The following is a 20,662-nucleotide window of genomic DNA, read 5'->3' as shown; positions in this document are numbered from 1 at the left end:
TCTTTATCTGATTGATGAAGATGATGTTCAAATCAAATCAAGACCAAGTTGGAAAGTGCAAAGGCCAGAAGGTGGAAGGCTTAATCCTGTTGTTTTCTGTTTCACTGTGTGATTTTTGTATTCCTTTGTTGCAGGAGAATATGACCAGGATGTTGATGGTTACAGATGTTCAGGACATTATCAAAAGACACCAATCCCAGATCATCACCTCACTGAAAGATCCAGATATCAGGTTTGACTTATTAGTACTCTGGTATTTGTAAGGTACAATTTTGTGTTTTTACATTTCTAGGTGCACTAGTTGGTAATGTGTTGGCTACAGTAGACCTGTGTATATGTTGCTCCAATAGTCTGAAAGGCTACACTGAAGGTTGCACTGCCGGGCTTCTTATTGTTGTGTCAGGGGCACAGGTCCTTAGAGCCCTATTTGATAAGCACAAAATAAAAATAAGCAAGTGATGGTTATAATTTTGGTGTACTTCATGTGACTATACTCTCTACATGTGTACTTGTTAGCCATAGTTTTATAATTCACTGTCCTTTTGCTGACAATGATTTAACTCTATTTGCCCAAAGCATTCGGAGGCGTGCTCTTGATCTGCTTTATGGCATGTGTGATTTTTCAAATGCAAAGGACATAGTCGAAGAATTATTACAGGTAAATCCTGCTGGGAAAAAAAGTAGAGGGGCTTGATTTCAGTTGGTAATTTATCATAAAACCACCTATAGTTGGTGCCAATGATGAACCGTGAAGTTCCTAGTAAAAGCATGCCCCTGACAATTATCAGTTTCCAGTATCTCAGCACAGCAGACTTTGCAATGCGTGAAGAATTGTCACTAAAAGCTGCTATCCTGGCCGAGAAGTTTGCCCCAGACTTGTCATGGTTAGTATAAAGTGTTTATTCGGAGGGGGACTGTATATCATGACATCGTTGGATGCAATACTTTTAGTTGTGTTTCTAACTGCAATGGATGTATGTGAGCTGATGCATGAGTTTAATCATAAACCTTTAACATATCTTGGCACAAAATTACTAATCTTTTTCCGTATTAAGTAGTAAGAAGTTGATTGTTATTCTTTTCTTGTAAGCTATTGATTTTTTTTTTTTTTTTTGTTAAGGTAAATTTTTTTGTTGTTAAGGTAACTTGTAATTCACTTAGGTTTTAGTAACACTAACCTTCTGCTAATCAAAGTGTTTGAATTACATTAGCTTCAATATATATATATATATATATATACACGTATGGAGAAGTACAACTCCCTAGGAAAATCTTCCAAAGAAAGAAAAAACTATGCAAATGGCCCTTTCACCAAAAATATGAACCAGCAAATATCTTTCTTTCAAGTAATAGGCAAAGAATTTCACGCCTTCGAAACACCTTCTGTTCCCCCCAAGTTGAACATGAAGCAGTCATCCAGAACTTTATCACAAGCCCCAAACTGCCCTCATTCCATGAAGCAAAAAGATTTCTGATTGACCAATGCATTGCCCACTTGACTCAAAAAACTAGGCAATGGAGTCAAATATGATAATACTTTGCTCTGCAATCTGCACCAGAATACCACTTCATCATAATTTCTTCTTGCTGCTTAATTATCAGTTGTGTAAATATCTTTCATGGCATCATGCTAGCAACAAAACAAGGTGCATTCTAACACCTAAACCCTTTCTGCAAGACAGGGTTGCAATCACATCCCCAGTAGGCCTTCAATAGACGAAATGTCGAGAGTGTATAAAAATAATGCAGAAATTAACTTTCCTTCCTAATAGCGTATTTTTTGGAATAGATAACAGTCCTGATAATTTGTGTAGAAGGTGGCAAGACTGTTGTGGAATAGTGGTTTTTGTGTAAAAAGAATTGTGAGTCTGAACCACTTCTCAACTGGAGGTTTGGTGCCTTCTTTATGTCTGTTTTGATATTTAATAGGTGATACCAATTTTGGTTCTTGATTGTATGTTTGCATGGCATGGAGGTAGTCCTAGCAGGATAGAGATGCACCTAGATTGTCACTCCTTTTGTGCGATGTAGTGTTTGTGATACAAGAAGGATAGCAAAGATATCAGATGGGTTGGGCATCTTATTTTCTCTATTTTTTGTGATTCAAGGAGGGTACACCATTCTAGAGTTGGTTCTTTTTATGCAGTTCATGGATTTGTTCTATCTGCATGGAGATGTAGAGGCTCTTTTTGTTGTTTCTGCATTTTGTTTATACAAGATTCACCGCCATCAGCAATTTCATTGTTTACATTGCTGCTGAGTGTCTTAAACGCTGTAAACAACAGGATGTTATTTCAATTTTATTCATAAGATCTGGCTTTTACTCCTTAGGATGCCAGTTTTTAGTGTCAAATTTGCAGAGGAAGTTCAACTTGGTTTTATCTAAATCTAGAAACCTAGAAACTGGAGAATTTGGTTCAAGATTATAGTTCAAGCAAAAGAGCTTGGTTATGGTGATAGTAGGCAGGTTGACATGAGAGGATCTTTTGACAATTTTTGGTATAATGTATCCCTGAAGCTTTTGCTCTAAAGATTTTTATATATACTTGAGAGCTGGTAAAAATTTTAAGTTAGTACAGCAAATTTCTTAAAATCAGTAATTGTTGAGCTTTTGATGCATTTATTTAATCTGCTGTGATGCCTTAGAATGTAAATTTAAAATCATTAAGTTATTGAAGGAACACTTTATGGGTTCACACAGGTATGTAGATGTGATCCTCCAGCTGATTGATAAAGCAGGAGATTTTGTTAGTGATGACATTTGGTTTCGGGTTGTCCAGTTTGTTGTGAACAATGAGGACCTACAGGTGACTACATCTTCACTTCATTGTCTGTCTGTGTCTTCTTAAGAAGTTTATCCAATTTCAATATCCTTTTGTTTTGTACACTTTATCAGCCTTATGCTGCAGTGAAAGCTAGGGAATATCTTGATAAGCCTGCCATACATGAGACAATGGTCAAGGTATGTGTAGTCTTCTTGTGACTTATTTACATTTTCTCTTAAATAGTGACAAAAACACCACTATTTGGTGCTTGCAGTTCATCTCAAGCCAATTTTCATTAGGAGTATTTCGTGCTAAGCAGAAGCTTCTGAGTTGGCATGTGCTTTTTGTTCACATTGCATATCATTTGACAGGAAGAAAACAGACCAAGTTTAGATACCATTACCTTTACTTTAAGAAAGATGATATGTAAAACAGGAGAATCCCAAACTTGAAAGGTGCTGCATCAGCAGAAACCTGCTTTCGTTGCACTCTATTTATTGGACTTAAATCCCTGGTTTTAGTAGTAGGGAACTAAAGTTTGATAAGCATGTTTGCAGGTTCTGGGTGACCACCTTTAAATTAATATAGGCTCTTTCTTTGCTAGTTTATTGCCAACTTCTTATTCCTTTTATATTTATTTACGCAAATGCGTGACTTATCATTGAAAAATTCTTTCTTTTTGCAATAAATGAATTCCAGCCATTAAGTGTATTTGAGCAATGGTATTTTTGAAACAGGTCAGTGCTTATATCCTTGGGGAGTACAGCCACCTCCTAGCTAGACGGCCTGGATGCAGTCCTAAGGAAATTTTTGGTATCATACATGAGAAACTGCCTACTGTTTCGTAAGGACACATAAAATTCTGCTCTTCGTGTCATTTCTTGATTATATATGCTGTTCATTGCTCAACTAGCCTAATTGGAAATTGTGCATCACCAGGACCTCTACGATTCCCATTCTACTTTCAACATATGCTAAGATTTTAATGCACACTCAACCTCCAGACCTGGAACTACAGAATCAAATTTGGGCAATTTTCCAAAAGTGAGATTTATTAACATTTCATTTTTTTTTATTTGAAGCTGGTATTTCAATTTTTTATCACAAGTGGCCTTGAAACTATTTTACAAGATAATGATTTTCTTTTCCAGATATGAGAGTTGTATTGACGCTGAGATACAGCAAAGAGCTGTTGAATACTTCTCATTGAGTCGGAAAGGTGCAGCTTTAATGGATATAATGGCTGAAATGCCTAAATTCCCTGAACGCAAGGTATGTGACTTAGGACATTTGTGCGCACTCTCTCTCTCTTGGGGATAAATAGCACGACTTTTAAAAAAACATGGAAGGGGGTGACCCTGTACCAAAAAATATAAGGAAAGAAAACATAGGAGACTTAACTATGTATGGAGAAGCATCATCCACAAACTAGAAAGAGACTTGGGAAGGGAAAGGAATTTCCTCCTGAGCCAAGAAAAGAGGGGAACAAGAATGGTTCCTTTAAAATGAAAATGATGACTTCTAACACTTGCAAAACCTGTTACCTCCCCCACCCCCTCCAAATATCCCAAAAAGGTACAGAAAGGAGTGGTCTTCCACACCAGACAGTGTCTACCATTCAGGCAAACTGAACTCCGTAACTCCAACAAACTGATCAAGTAGCTGCTAACACCATTGTACACCAAAAAGAGGGCGAAAGTCCCCCAAATATCATGTGCCATGTTCCATGCAGAAATAGATGATTGACTCTCTCCTGTCTTTTCTGCAAAGAAAGCACCAATCTACTGCTATCTGGTCTCACTTCATGAAGTTGTCCAAAGTGAGAATGGACCCTAGAGAAGCTAACCAAACAAAAAGACCACTCTAGGGAGAGCACTATCCTCCACAAGTCCTTCCAAGGGAAAGCCTCTCTCCCTTTTTCATGAATGGTCCACATAGAAAGATTGGATGGAAAAGATTCCATCATTGATGGCTGCCAAAACCTATCTGTCCTCTTCCTGCCTCACTCTAGAATGGTTTGCATGACAAGCTTAACAAGGCTGTCAAAGAATCCATCTTCAGATCCACAAAGTAGAGCCAGAGGGAGACCTAAATAAGAAGCCAAGTTTCCAACCTTTTAACCCAGAATATTCCTAACATTACTAACATTATTGAAAGACAATTTATTATATTTTAGGCTTTATTCTGTTTGATTAATTTATCAATATATTTAATGTAACAGCCCATGTCTGTTTTCATATGATGGCGTCGCAAGAAGAGATATGCAAGATGTATTTATTCATATTTGATTTCTTGTACACACGTAGATATACAGTTTTAGACACTAATTGAAGAATTGGTTTTATCATTCAGTCTGCATTGATTAAAAAAGCTGAAGATACTGAAGCTGATACTGCTGAACAAAGTGCTATTAAGCTGAGGTCACAGCAGACCTCTAATGCTTTGGTAGTGACCGACCAATGCCCTGCCAATGGTTCAGCTCCTGTGAATGAGCTTGGTCTTGTAAAGATACCTAGCATGAGCAATGTGGTGAGATATCTTTGCTTGGATTTTATGAACTTTAAAGATTCAGTATTCTCTATTTTTTAGCTTCATCTACATAATAACTTGGTTGAATTTTTGTACAGGATTATAATTCATCAGATCAAGGGTTGACTCCGGAAAATGGGGCCCTGAGTGTTGTGGATCCTCAACCTACTGGGCCTTCACCTGATCTCCTTGGTGATCTCATGGGTCCACTGGCTATTGAAGGACCTTCTGGTACTTCTGCTCAACCTGAGTATAATATAGTCCCTGGAGCTGAAGTTTCTCCAATTGCCGAAGATGCTTTAGCCATTGCTCCCGTTGGCGAGCAGACAAATGCTATCCAGGTTTCTGTTTCTATCTTTACATGTATTGTTGATTGTAAAGAGGAAAATGTGACCAAAGTTTGCATCTCTGACACTGTGCAATCATAGTCATAATTAAGAACCAGTTATTATAGCATTGTCGCTTTCATGCAATATGACCTACCTCCTTTTTATATAAAGTAGAAAAGAGGAGAAAATGATATAATTAACAACGTTTAATTTTTAACTCTAAGTGGTGACTTGGGCCTATTTATTGTCCAACGGGGGACTTGAAATAATAAAGCGGAGTATTTGGATTCCAACTTTTTTTCTTTCTTCTATGAGTACTGTGATTAGTAATGGAACTTCAGTACATCTTAGTTATGAGAATTGTTACCTTGGTGTCTCCCCATGTTTTGCTTCCTTGCTAATGGTCTTGCTTAAATTTGATAAAAGCATTAAATTCCGTAGTTGCTATCTTGCTGAATATCTGTGCCATTATACATTTCCCTTGCTCTTTTGCTTCTCAACAGTCATCAAAAAGTCATTTTGTCCTGTTTCTTTATTTAGGACTGTCATTGACTTTTTACTTGTAGGCAGTAGCTTGGCAATATAATATTAGGTTGTGTGAGAAAATAGTACAAGCATTAAAGGTTAATACCTGCAATGGGAAAGATCTCTGACATTCTTCAATCATATGAATAAAATAAATTTCCTAAACTTGTATTATTGGCCGTTTCTGCAAAGCAAGCAACTATGAATATGCAATCAACATGGCAATTATTTCTTAAAATGAAGAATGAAGACAAAACGTGGCTACAAGTGTTAATTTCTCATATGGACTCTATACCATCTGTTTGTGCTTTATCTTGCTGGGGAAATTCATTCCATCTTAGAATTGTTTGTGCTTTATATTGCTGTGGCAATTCATTCTTCTTTGCTGCTAAACAAACCTAGTTTTGGTGGGCTATATGCTAATTTCTAGCAATTTAGCCAATCCCTGCCTGTAGCCTTTTCGAATCATTCCATAGTTTTATGAGATTGATTGGTTCTACACCTACTTGATTCAATAAATCTTGCCATGCAAGTCCAAAGCTGCACCTGAGTGGGCAGCAATAATATTTATTCCCTCACAGAGATGGGAGAAACTGAACTCCGTAGAAGTGAGATGAATATAGATATGCTTTTATTCTAGTGGTTTGAATACCGAGAATAATAGGCAGAGAAATATATTCAAGTTAGTATAACAAGCATGTCAAATGATAATAATAGAAATAATTGGACTCAGACAAACAATACTTGAAGACATGATTCCCAGACTATTCCTAATAGACTGGGCTCTCTGACCCATGAGCTTTTTGTTTCGCCTTTTGTTGCACCTTTTTGGGAACTATATCTGTATCTGTTCTCTTCTACATAATGTATGGTGTTGGTTATTGATAAAAGCTGCAAAACAGATGGCACAATGTAGGAATTCTACAATGGATCTTTTCTTTTTTCTGGTTTATCAGCTTGTTGTGGTTCATATTTTTTCTTTTATGTGTTGTGAAATAAGACCACATTTAGGCTCCATCTCTTTCGAAATAAAACATTTTGCTGGAAAATGTTGACTATTTTCTTGTATTTGGATTACAAAAAAATGGTAAATATTTTTTTAGCATCAAAAGGAGGAATGACCTCCCAATTCAATTTTTCTGAGCTATTTTTCTATTCACACAAAAACTAATAAATACATCTCTTCTATCAAAATACATTTACATATATGTATATTTATCTATAAATACATACGCACACATACCATAACAACAACAACAACATATCCAACCTTTATCCCACTATGTGGGGTCGGTTACATGAATTCTAGACTTTCATGTATTTCTGTCTTTTGTCATATCTTCATTGAGATCCACACACTTCATATCAAACTTTAATGTCTCCTTCAAAATCTTCTTAGGTCTGCCTCTACCTCTTTTTTTGATTAATTGTTCCATTTCATCAACTCTCCTTACAGGAGCATCTCTTGGTCTCCTTCTCACATGACCAAACCATCTTAGTCTAGTCTCTCTTATCTTCTCCTCTATTGGCACTACTCCTATCTTATTACGAATAACTTCATTTCTAATTTTATCTTTTCTTGTATGGCCGTACATCCATTTTAACATCCTCATCTCCGCTACACTCGTCTTTTGCTCATGTTGGTATTTGATTGCCCAACATTCTGAGCCGTACAACAAAACTGGTCTTATAGCTGTCATAGAATTTTCCTTTCAATTTTAATGGGATTTTACCATCACATAACACCCCCGATGCATTTCTCCATTTTAGCCAACCTGCCTTAATTCTATGTGTGACATGCTCGTGAATTTCTCCATCTTTTTGAATCACTGATCCCAAATATCGAAAATAGTCTTTTCTTTATAAGATTTGGTCTTCCAATTTTATTATAACATCCTCCACTCTTGCATTCTTATTAAATTTACATTCCATATATTTTGTTTTCTTTTTGCTTAATTTAAATCCCTTAGATTCTAAATTGTTTCTCCATAACTCAAGTTTAGTGTTCACTCCTTCTTTTGTTTCATCCACCAACACTATGTCGTTTGCAAATAGCATACACCATGGCACCTCTATCTGGATATCTTTAGTGAGTTCATCCATTACTAAAGCAAATAAGTATGGACTTAGTGCAGAACCTTGATGCAATCTTATTGTAATTTTAAACGGTTCAGTATCCCTTCCGCATGTTCTGACCCTTGTCTCTGCACCATGATACATGTCCTTAAGGGCTTGTATATAGGCTATTCGGACTCCTTTCTTCTCTAAAACCCTCCATAATACTTCTCTAGAGACCCTATCATAGGCCTTTTCTAGATCTATAAACACCATATGTAAGTCCTTCTGATGATCCCGATATCTTTCCATTAGGCGCCTCAGTAGGTATATAGCTTCCATTGTTGACCTACCGGGCATGAAACCAAATTGATTTTCTGAGACCTCTGTTTCTTTTCTGAGCCTCTGCTCTATTACTCTCTCCCATAGTTTCATGGTATGGTTCATTAACTTAATTCCTCTGTAATTTTCACAGTTTTGAACATCTCCTTTGTTCTTATATATAGGGACCAAAGTACTCTTCCTTCATTCATCTGGCACCTTTTTTTATTTAAGAATCGCGTTAAATAATTTCGTTAGCCAAGAGATACCCTCTTCTCCCATGCATTTTCATGCTTCTATTGGTATATTATCCGGTCCCACCGCCTTATGATTTTTCATCTTTTTTAATGCTTGCCTTATTTCATTTGGACTTATGCGTCGATAAAATGTATAGCTCACGTTCCCTTCGGAGTTACTAAAATGTCCCAACCTAACTCTTGTGTCGCCATCATCATTGAATAATTTTGTGAAATACTCCTTCCATCTCTCCTTAATCGCTCCCTCATTCACTAATACATTTTGATTTTCATCTTTTATGCATTTCACTTGATTTAAATCCCTTGTTTTTCTTTCTCTTGCTTTAGCTAATTTATATATATCCCTTTCTCCATCTTTTGTGTCAAGTCGTTTATATAGATTCTCGTATGCTTTTGACCTTGCTTCACTAACAGCTTTTTTTGCTGCCTTTTTTTATTCTTTATAATTTTTTTGATTTTCTTCATTGTTGCACTGATATACAACTTTATAGCAATTTTTCTTATTTTTAATTTTCAATTGCACTTCTTCATTCCACCACCAAGACTCCTTAAGGTTAGGGGCTCTACCATTTGTCTCTCCAAGCACTACCTTTGCTGTGTTTCTCAGGACATTAGCCATTTCTCTTCACATTTAGTTTGTCTGTCCTTCTCCATTCCATTCTCTTCTACCCCTTAATTTTTCTTTGAAGATTAGTTGTTTCTCCCATTTTAAATCTCACCACCTGATTCTTGGATTTTGTTTTATGTAATTTTTTCTCTTCCAATTTCTTAGTTGGACGTCAAGTACTAGAAGTCTATATTGAATAGTCAAACACTCTCCCGGTATCACCTTACAATCCCTACAACATACCCGGTCCTCTTGTCTCATGAGGAAGTAATCTATTTGGGTGCTTGATATGACATTTTTATATGTGATTAAGTGTTCGTCCTGTTTTTTGAACCTAGTATTGGTTATGATGAGCTCATATGCCATTGCAAAATCTAGAATAGACTTACCCTCATTATTAATTTCCCCAAATCCATACCCTCCATGACCCTCTCTATATCCGTTTCCGTCTTTACCCACGTGACCATTTAAGTCACCTCCTATAATCACTTTCTCTCCTCTTGGTATCATTTGTATGAGTCCTTCTAGGTCCTCCCAGAATTTTGCTTTTATCTCCTCACCTAACCCCGCTTGTGGTGCATATGTACTAAAGATATTCATAGTCATTCTTCCTAGAATAACCTTCACCATAATAATCATATCCCCTATTCTCTTTACATCCACTACCTCATCTACTAAGCTTTTATCCATAATGATCCCCACTCCATTTTTTGCTCGATCATTTCCTGTGTACCATATTTTATATCCATTTTCTGACAAAGTTTTTGCTTTTTTCCCTACCCATCTCGTCTCTTGAAGACACATAATATTAATCTTTCTCCTAATCATCACATCTACCACTTCCATAGCTTTGCCTGTTAATGTTCCTATGTTCCATGACCCAATCCTTAATCTATAATTTTGTTTTTGGCTTTGGCTTTGAATTTGATTTTGATTTTCTTTTTTATTTTGATTTTGTTTTTGGTTTTGGTTGTGATTTTGATTTTGTTTTTGGTTTTGATTTTGATTTTGATGTTGGACTAACTTCTTTACCCACATCCGTCCAAGCAAATGCGAAAACCCTTGCTCATTTGTCACTACATCTGGGCGCCGATGCAACGGCCCTAGCTCACTTGACACTACACGCGGGCAGTGTAGCGCGTCGCTACGAAAGGTTACGCCCACGCCCAAACGTTTTTTCATAATTTGTCTAGAGTTTATGTTTTGGATCCGACTAAGTTTTACGTTGGCTGTTGGCTAACTAACACAATCCTCCTTCTTTATCCGGGCTTGGGACCGGCAGTGGATACACACACATACCATATGTATACATTATACATATACATACACAAACATATATATATGCATACATACACATAGCTAATTTTTGGAAAATATTTTCACACGTAAACCAAACACGGGAAAATAAAATAAAAAATATTTTGTGTAAAACATTTACATTGAAAATTATTTTCCAATGTAAAATGTTCTTTTTTAAACAAGCAGGGCCTTAGATGTTCTTTTTCAATTCTATTTCCAATGTAAAGTTGAAACAAACGGAGCCTTAGATGTTCTTTTTTTTTACTTTGGATAAATAAGAGGTATATCATTTTGGCTTTGATTGACCAATTTCATGATCCATTTTTGCAGCCAATAGGAAATACTGCAGAAAGGTTCCATGCTTTATGCCTGAAGGACAGTGGAGTGTTATACGAGGATCCTTATATTCAAGTATGCTGGCCGTGTTAAGTTTTTGGCTTTTCAATTCTGTTTACATTGAATGTCTGTTATCTCTATCTAGCCAAAAATGTCATTTATCTCTTAATATTTTCTCTATGTGAAGGACTGAGTTTACAGTTAATCTAAGGCTTTGTGTTCGTGTGTGCACTCATCAAAAAAATTCCACGCTTCTTGAAATTTTCTGTAAATACTTTTACAGATTGGCATTAAAGCTGAGTGGCGAGGCCATCATGGCCGACTTGTTCTCTTCTTGGGAAACAAAAACACAGCCCCACTAGTCTCAGTTCAAGCTCTGATATTACCTCCCTTTCATCTGAAGATGGAGCTCTCACTGGTACCTGAAACAATTCCTCCACGGGCACAGGTCAGACAGCTGGTTATGCTTTTTTCTTTTTCATGTTATTATCTTTTCCTTTTTTTTTCATCTTTTTGTGCTTTCCCTTTTCTTTTATCCAATATTACTTTCTGGTTGTTTAGGTCCAATGCCCACTTGAAGTCATCAACCTCCGCCCAAGTAGGGATATAGCTGTTCTTGACTTCTCCTACAAGTTTGGAACTCATGTGGTATTGTCTAATGATGAATTTTTTGGGGTAGTACCTAGTAATTTTAGTAACTGTGTATCTTATCCTCAACTTTCTCCAGGTCAACATAAAACTTCGCCTTCCTGCTGTCATGAATAAATTTTTCCAGCCTATATCAGTGTCTGCTGAAGAGTTTTTCCCACAATGGAGATCACTTTCTGGACCACCTTTGAAACTCCAAGAAGTGGTATATACACTGTCTCCTTTTCTTCTCATGCATGCATATTGTTACAAACAAACAGAGATAGCAAAATCTCTAAACACAAACATACCGTCAAAATCTCACACAAATGAACTCACACGAACTGAAAAAATTAAACGTAGCCAATATTGACAGTATTTTAAACATAAACCAGAAACAAGAGGCGCAAGATTTTATAGTGGTTCACCCCAAAAATAGGGCTACGTCCACTTGAGCTCCGGTGAGAAGAGCTCACTTCCACTAAATAGATTCAATCTGATTACAGCAAAAACAATAACAAAACAACCCTGATTTTCTAAAACAGTAAGCCACAAAATCACTTACAGATTAGGAGCTTTCCTTACACAACACAAAATCAGGAAGCACTTGCAGAAGACGAACTATACAACATTTACAGAGAGAGAACGAGAGAGAGAGTAAAAGATGAAAACCCTAGAAAATGACCGACCCTCTCCCAACCCCCTCATTCAAGCTCGTCTTCAATGCGATCAGAAAACGGCAATCTCGAGGCGAGATATAAACTAAATGAATGGCTCGGATTGCCTCAGCAAAAGCAGCGCCGATGGTCTGGATTGAATCGTGCAAAAAGAAGCAGCAGCAGGCAAAACGACAAGAGATCAAGAGCTATGAGAAATGGGCTTGGCCCAAGCTGGCTGCATCTTGCGGCCCTCCAGTGGGCGCCCAAAAGGGCAGCCCAGGTTGCCACAAGAGGCCCCCCAGATTTGGGCCTCTTTTATGTTTCACAAAATATAACGAACTCCACCTTGAAACATAAAATGACTAAGTAATCAGATATGAAAATATAAGTAAAGCATGCTACAATTCTCACCTTCATAGCTCTAGATGACCAGAAAATTAGCCATCATCAATATGCAACAATTTTAAGCAATGCTTAAATTTAGTTGCAGTTAATACCTTGGTACCCATGTCAGCTGGATTGTTGGCTGAAGATACTTTCTGAATTCCCACAATTCCGTTGGTTATCATTTCTCTTACATAGTGATACTTCACATCCACATGTTTGGTCCTATCATGATACACAGGATTTTTGGACAAGTGGATGGCACTTTGACTATCTGAGAAAACCATCACTTTGCTTTGAAGCAAGTGAATTTCTTTTAGTATGCCTTGAAGCCATATGGCTTCCTTAAAGGCATCTGTTACAGCCACATACTCTGCCTCTGTGGAGGACAGAGCTACAAGAGGCTGTAACTGAGACTTCTAGCTTATACAATTTCCACCCAAAGTAAAATAGTAAGCAGTGGTGGATTTTCTGGAGTCTCTATCTCCAGCAAAATCAGAGTCAACATAACCAACAAGATTTAGAGTGTCAAATCTTTTCTTAAAATTTAAACCAATGCATGCAGTACCATTTATGTACCTGAGCAAATGTTTTAAGGCATCCCAATGTGTTTTACTAGGGTTAGACATATATCGACTGAGTAATGAAATTGAATATGCAAGGTCTGGCCTAGTGCTTATCATTGAGTACATAATTGTTCCAATTACATTTGCATAAGGGACATTTTCCATTTCTATTATTTCAGAGTTGGATGTGGGACATTGTAATTTTGATAAAATAAAATGTCCTGCCAGTGGAACTATGACAGTTTTACAGTTTCCCATTCCAAATTTGTGAACAGCTTTCATCAAGTAATCATGCTGATGTATCTTAAGGCTATTGTTGCTTCTATTTCTCTCAATCCTCATTCCTAGTATTTTCTTAGCATGACCTAAGTCTTTCATATCAAAAACTGAATTTAACATAGATTTTAACTCATTAATCTTTGACTTAGATTTGCTAATAAGAAGGATATCATCTACATAAAGCAGTAGATAAACAGGAATTTCTGTAAGCATGAAATAGAAGCAATTGTCATATTGACTTCTAATAAACCCGGCCCCTAGAACAAAATTATCAAATTTTTTGTACCATTGCCTTGGGGCCTGTTTTAAGCGATACAAAGATTTTTTCAGCAAACAAACATGATCAGGTTTTTCAGACACAACATAACCATTTGGCTGAACCATGTAAATGTGTTCATCTAGGTCTCCATGCAAAAATGCAGTTTTAACATCCAATTGTTCAAGTTCTAAGTCAAATTGAACTACTACTGCAAGCATCATGCGAATTGTCTTAAATTTGACCACAGGAGAAAAAATTTCAGTATAATCTATTCCTTCCCTTTGTGTGAACCCCTTAGCTACTAGTCTTGCTTTATATCTAATAGGGTCATCTAGGGATATACCTTCCTTTAACTTGAACAGCCACTTACACTGGATCAGTTTATGATTTTCTGGACGAGGGACAAGTACCCAAGTTCCATTTGCCATCAGAGAGGCCATTTCCTCATCCATGGCTTGTTGCCATTTTTTACTTTCCTTTGAGCTGACAACCTCCTCATAAGAGGAAGGCTCACTGCTCCTCATCTCAACACCTGCCACTAGGGCACAAAACACCAAATCTGAGAAAGCATACCTTGAAGGTGGTCTAATAGACCTTCTGCTTCTATCTCGAGCAAGTTGATAGTTTTCCAGATTATGTTGAGGGGTGTCAAATTGCTCCACCTCAACTTCTGTTTCATTATTTTGTTCCTCATGATCAGATTCATGATCAGAGGTCTGATCTTGGTTTGATGTAGGGTCTCCTTCAGATTGAAGGATTGGAATAGCTGGAGCATTTGAAGGATTGTTATCTATAACTTGATGCTCCACCTCTATTTGGGTATCTCCTAAACTGGTGGAATTATCTATGTCATCAGTTTTAGATAATTTGCAAGGGAAGACTGATTCATTAAATATAACATCTCAGCTGATGATAATTTTTACACCCTTAGATTGTCTTTCTCATAGCCTATATCCCTTAGTTCCTTCCTGATACCCAACAAAAACACACTTAGTGGATCTAGGTTCCAGCTTACCTTCTGACTGATGAGCATAGGCTTCACAGCCAAAAATTCTTAAGTAGTTGAAGTTTAATTTTCTTCCAATCCACTTTTCTTCTGGGCATTTTAAATTAAGGGCTGTGGAGGGGCTTCTATTTACTAGGTGTGCGGCTGTTGCTAAGGCCTCTCCCCAAAAGGATTTAGGCAAGCCAGATGTGAACAAAAGGCACCTCACTTTTTCAAGGAGGGTCCAGTTCATTCTTTCAGCCACCCCATTTTGTTGGGGTGTATTCCTAACTGTCTTATGCCTGTTTATTCCTTGGGAGTTACAGAAATCATCAAACTCTTTATTGCAGAATTCTAAACCATTGTCTGTTCTAAGAGTTTTGATTCTCCTATCAGCTTGGTTTTCTATTAAGATTTTCCAGGTTTTAAATTTTTCTAGTGTTTGATCTTTTGATTTTAATAGAAAAACTCACACCTTCCTAGTATAATCATCAATGATAGAAAGGAAACACCTGTTGCCACCATGGGTGGGGACCTGGGAGGGTCCCCACAGATCTGCATGTAAGTACTCAAGGCATGCCTTCGCCAGGTGAGTTCCCTTATGGAAACTCATCATGTGTTGCTTGCCAAGCACACATGGTTCACAAAAATCGAGGGTCTCAGCAGACACTGGACCAAGGTATCCTTGGTTTAACAGTGCCTGCATACCTCTCAGGCTCATATGGCCAAGTCTCAAGTGCCACAGATCAGTCTTATCAGTGTTAACATAGCATGCAGAATTTGATATAACAGAGGAATGAAAACAGCCCTTTAAAACATATAAACCATTTTTCTTTAAACCAATTAAGATTAGTTCATCTCCTTTAAAAACATTTAAGGAACCATTTTCAGCTTTGTATGAGAATCCTAACTCATCAAGTGTACCAAGTGAGATTAAATTTCTTTTAAGATCAGGGACATATCTTACATCAGTAAGAGTTCTAATTTTGTTGTCAGGCAACTTAAGAGTTATGTCTCCTCTACCCTGAACATTACAAGATTGGTTGTTTCCCATGTACACTAATCCACTTTCTCTGTTATTAAAGTTGTGAAACCAGTTAATATTAGGACACATATGAAAAGAACAGCCAGAGTCCATAATCCATTCATTTAAAACTGAGCTTGAGGAAACATTAAGTACCTCAGCCAAACAATTAGAACTACTAGCTGCTACTGTTACATTTCCCCCTTGCTTTTGTTTTTTTAAGTAATCGTAACAGTATTTCTTTATATGACCTTCTTTCCCACAGTGGTAACATTTCCACTTTTGTTTTTGTTTTCCCTTCTTTTCCTTCTTTTTTCCCTTATACCCTAACCCATTGTGTTGTTCAGTATTCACAGTATAATTTCTTTTATCTATATTTCCTGTAACAAACAAATTGTTGCTAGATTTCTTAGATGTACTAAGTTCTAGTTCTCTAGCTTTAATACCAGATATAACAAGTTCCATATTAGGTACTATACCAGTGTAACGTAAAGCATGTTTCACTACATCATAATCATCAGGTAAGGAATTTAACAAAATCATTGCCTCACTAGTATCTCCTAAAGCCTGATCAGTACCTCTCAATAACAAAGTGAGTTTAGTAAATTCATCTATGTTTTCATCCATAGACTTAGATGTATTCATTTTAAAGTTAAACAACATGCCTTTTAAATAAACTAAATTTGGAGCAGACATTACAGAATATAAAGATTCTAATCTATTCCAAAGTTCAAGAGGTAGAGATATACCGTCAACCTTACGGATTACAGAGTCACCAAGATGTAGAAAAATCAGATTAAATGCCTCTTCTCTGATTTCATCAGTTCGGGCCAGCTGCTCAAGTGATCATTTCCGGTCATCTGTCTCAAGTGCTATAAGCACTTTGTGATGAGAGAGAAGTACCCTCATCTTCTTTTTCCAACTACCGAAATCCCCCTTTCCATCAAATGTACCGATTTCAAATCGGGTTGTTGTCATCTTCGTAATACACGAAAATTTCACAAAACAAAAAAACCCTAGTTTACTAACTGAGACCTGTACAGCAAACTCACGCTGACAGGCTTTCTTCAGAAAACCCTAGAGTTCTTTAAAAAACAACACTGACACAGTAAGGAAAGGAAACCCTAGGTTTTCGAAAAAACAGAGTCGGTCGAGATTTTGACCCTAAAACGTTGGATACGATAAACCAGAGAGCTCTGATACCACTGTTACAAACAAACAGAGATAGCAAAATCTCCAAACACAAACACACCGTCAAAATCTCACACAAATGAACTCACACGAACTGAAAAAATTAAACGCAGCCAATACTGACAGTATTTTAAACATAAACCAGAAACAAGAGGCGCAAGATTTTATAGTGGTTCATCCCAAAAATAGGGCTACGTCCACTTGAGCTCCGGTGAGAAGAGCTCACTTCCACTAAATAGATTCAATCTGATTACAGCAAAAACAATAACAAAACAACCCTGATTTTCTAAAACAGTAAGCCACAAAATCACTTACAGATTAGGAGCTTTCCTTACACAACACAAAATCAGGAAGCACTTGCAGAAGACGAACTATACAACATTTACAGAGAGAGAACGAGAGAGAGAGTAAAAGATGAAAACCCTAGAAAATGACCGACCCTCTCCCAACCCCCTCATTCAAGCTCGTCTTCAATGCGATCAGAAAACGGCAATCTCGAGGCGAGATATAAACTAAATGAATGGCTCGGATTGCCTCAGCAAAAGCAGCGCCGATGGTCTGGATTGAATCGTGCAAAAAGAAGCAGCAGCAGGCAAAACGACAAGAGATCAAGAGCTATGAGAAATGGGCTTGGCCCAAGCTGGCTGCATCTTGCGGCCCTCCAGTGGGCGCCCAAAAGGGAAGCCCAGGTTGCCACAAGAGGCCCCCCAGACTTGGGCCTCTTTTATGTTTCACAAAATATAACACATATAGATGTGCATATATATTGAATTATCTCATTTCTTTTGGTGGGTACTGTTTAGTGGCTTCTATTGCTTCAACGAAGAGAACTATTATAATTTCTCCTTGCACGTGTGAAAATCAACTACAACAAGAATCACAAACTTTAGTGGACTTGAGAAAGTCAAATGTTCAAAAAAATATTGACTTACACATATAGAATCACTTAGAATTTTCTACCTCCTGTCATACTTTGAATATAGTAATTGCATTTTGGAGATTTGTCTGTATTTTCCAGTAGTTGGGGATTTAAGTACTCAGCCATATCTTGTTGAATTTTGATGTTCATAAAATTTTAGCATGGAACTGGCTTCAAAAACTGTTGTCCACCTTCTCAGTTAAAGAAAACCTGTAGCCTTCTTATCTTATCATCCTCAATTTATTTACTTAGTACATAAGCTAAAGGGATATTGTTTTTGAAAGAAATTTGTAGGTATGAGGGCACTGTTATTCATGATGTTAATTGGGGCAGAGAGAATATATTTTCCAAGCTTCATTTCTAAAATGTCCTTGTGAATCCAGCTATTCTGCTTTTTAGTTATCAGAACCGTTGTGAAAAAGTTTTATTTTGTCTGTCGTGTAGAGGAGTAGCTCTAAAACTTGATTATATTTTTGTATTAAACAGAATTAGAGGGGTTAGTATTTTTGTAACTTTATTCACAAAATCCAATCCATGTTTAAAGAATTTTTCATTTCAAAACATTTACCTGTTTAACACAATGAAATATCTTAGTTGTGTTGTGTAATCAATAGTTTTACAAATATAGAAAGGGGATAACTTAATGGTAATCCCTCAAAAATCTCGTTGGAAGAGGTAAAAGTAGAGACAGACCTTAACCTTAAGCACTATCTGCAGGAAGTGCTTTCTGAGACTTTGGGGCTTGATAGCTCAAGTTTTGTACTGTTGTGCCAACAACAATTTAAAAGTAATATATGTAACTTACTGGTTTTTTGGATAAAATTTGGCAGGTTAGAGGCGTAAGGCCAATGCCTCTTGTGGAAATGATTAACTTATTTAACAGTTTCCGGCTGGTGATTTGTCCTGGACTTGTAAGTTCCCTTTTGTATCAACCTGAGACTACCTCTCTCAGAAAGGCAGTTTGCTTTATGTTCTATTTCCTTTTTCAGGATCCAAATGCCAATAATTTGGTGGCAAGCACGACTTTTTATTCAGAGAGTACACAAGCCATGTTGTGCTTGGTAAGATTTGTCTTTTAATAGCTAGAGCCATACACATTTGCATTATTAATGCTAGCGATGGATAGGCATTTTATGGTGGACCTTACGTCACAAGGTTAAATACTCTGTTACAAACTTAAAAACTTATAAGCATTGGCACTTGCCGGAAGTCCACCTTGGCTATTCAATTCCATTTGGTTAAATTTTAGTTAAAAAAAGACGGGAAAATTGCTGGTGTTTGAAATTATTTAAAATGCTTGGCTCTTTCAAGGGCTGCACTCCATTTTGGCCTCGTTGAAGTTGTAGTAAATAATAAGAACCTTTGTGAAATGCTGACTGCTATATTTTCTCTCATATTTTAGATGAGAATTGAAACAGATCCAGCAGACAGAACACAGCTGCGAATGACAGTTGCCTCGGGGGATCCTGCACTAACATTTGAGTAATGCCTTCTACTTCTACAAGCCCTCGCTTAACTTGGCTCCAATTCAATATCTTATATCATCACGATTATACAGGTTAAAGGAGTTCATCAAGGAACAATTGGTGAGCATTCCTACAATTCCCCGGGCACCTGCACCACCGCCTCCACAAGCTCAGCCTACAAGTCCTCCAACATCGATGTCAGATCCTGGCGCAATGCTTGCCGGTTTGCTTCACTAAGGTGGATGCGGCGATCAAGTGAACAAATTTTCTTAACACCACCTGTAAAACTGATCATACAGTCTTCCACCCGTTACCATGCCCATACCAAGAGGTGAGCGTAAGAAACTAATACAATGCAGGGGCTGGCGGGCTTAAAATGGCAAGCATAATATGTGCAAAGCTTTAGCATTATCAGTTGGTTTTCTATTGGGCAACGGGTCAGGCCTTCAAGCTGCATAGTGCCATTCTTTGTGCACAATCTCATATCCTGCAGTTTGTTTTATCGTTGGATGAGGGTTGTTTTTCTTCTTCTTCTTCTTCTTCTTCTTCTTCTTCTTCTTCTATAGTTGTTTTTTATTTGTTTCTAGTGAGGTTTTACTGAATCGGTTTTTGTAATATGAAACATATCATCATGATGCGAGTAGTTTAATGTAGGGTCAGTTGTAAGATTCATTTGTTTGTGGATACATATATTTATATTTTCAATAAGAGCAATTTTGGGAGGAAAAAGAAACCGTAGCAGCATTGATGTGCCCTTTTTCTTCTTTCGGTTCCCTTGTTGATTTTATGTGATATTGCGGGTATGATTGCCGGATGTTCATATTAAATGAAAGATATGTGAACATATATATATATATATATATTTGTTTTTCAATGTAAAAGTTTTACCATAAGAACAAAATAGAGTTAAAATATATATTATCTCCTCATTGTTTGAAATAGGATAATATTGAAAGTAATGTAAAATAATATATAATGTTTTTCCTTATTTAAGGGAATATTCAAAATTGATGGAATGAAACAAAAAAATTATATTAGCAATTTATGACAATCCTATCTCAATAGATAAAAAGAGTTTTGTTAAATTAAGATAAATTTTAATTTTAAAAATGTTGTTAAGATTTATATTATTAACACTTACAAATAATTTTTTTAATCTATTTTTCCTAATTTAAGGGCAGATTTTCATTCCCATTTGGATTCTGTTCATTTCTTTTGGTCCCTCTCCAAAGTAGCAGACTTACTTTTTTTTTGTTTTCTCTCTCAAAACTGCTACTATT

The 20,662-nt window shown here is 36.8% G+C and overlaps 1 protein-coding gene across 1 annotated transcript in view; it reads left to right on the top strand.

Moving 5' to 3' along the window:
- Positions 1 to 20,115, top strand: part of LOC127799766 (AP-2 complex subunit alpha-1-like) — a 56,545-nt gene extending 36,430 nt beyond the window's left edge. Inside the window, exons 10-27 of the mRNA XM_052333994.1 lie at positions 135 to 232; positions 577 to 658; positions 796 to 884; positions 2,702 to 2,807; positions 2,897 to 2,962; positions 3,503 to 3,609; positions 3,705 to 3,809; positions 3,917 to 4,037; positions 5,118 to 5,294; positions 5,393 to 5,635; positions 11,018 to 11,098; positions 11,307 to 11,471; positions 11,585 to 11,671; positions 11,751 to 11,876; positions 18,747 to 18,827; positions 18,906 to 18,977; positions 19,319 to 19,398; positions 19,475 to 20,115. Coding sequence (XP_052189954.1) covers positions 135 to 232; positions 577 to 658; positions 796 to 884; positions 2,702 to 2,807; positions 2,897 to 2,962; positions 3,503 to 3,609; positions 3,705 to 3,809; positions 3,917 to 4,037; positions 5,118 to 5,294; positions 5,393 to 5,635; positions 11,018 to 11,098; positions 11,307 to 11,471; positions 11,585 to 11,671; positions 11,751 to 11,876; positions 18,747 to 18,827; positions 18,906 to 18,977; positions 19,319 to 19,398; positions 19,475 to 19,619 — 2,031 coding nt within the window. The 3' untranslated portion in view covers positions 19,620 to 20,115. The remainder of the gene's footprint in view (positions 1 to 134; positions 233 to 576; positions 659 to 795; positions 885 to 2,701; positions 2,808 to 2,896; positions 2,963 to 3,502; positions 3,610 to 3,704; positions 3,810 to 3,916; positions 4,038 to 5,117; positions 5,295 to 5,392; positions 5,636 to 11,017; positions 11,099 to 11,306; positions 11,472 to 11,584; positions 11,672 to 11,750; positions 11,877 to 18,746; positions 18,828 to 18,905; positions 18,978 to 19,318; positions 19,399 to 19,474) is intronic.
- The last annotated feature ends 547 nt before the right edge of the window (positions 20,116 to 20,662 follow it).

This window comes from Diospyros lotus, chromosome 1 (assembly GCF_014633365.1).
Source record: "Diospyros lotus cultivar Yz01 chromosome 1, ASM1463336v1, whole genome shotgun sequence".
Taxonomy (NCBI): domain Eukaryota; kingdom Viridiplantae; phylum Streptophyta; class Magnoliopsida; order Ericales; family Ebenaceae; genus Diospyros; species Diospyros lotus.
Note: the sequence above shows the minus strand (reverse complement) of the source record. Positions and strands in the feature narration are given on the sequence as shown.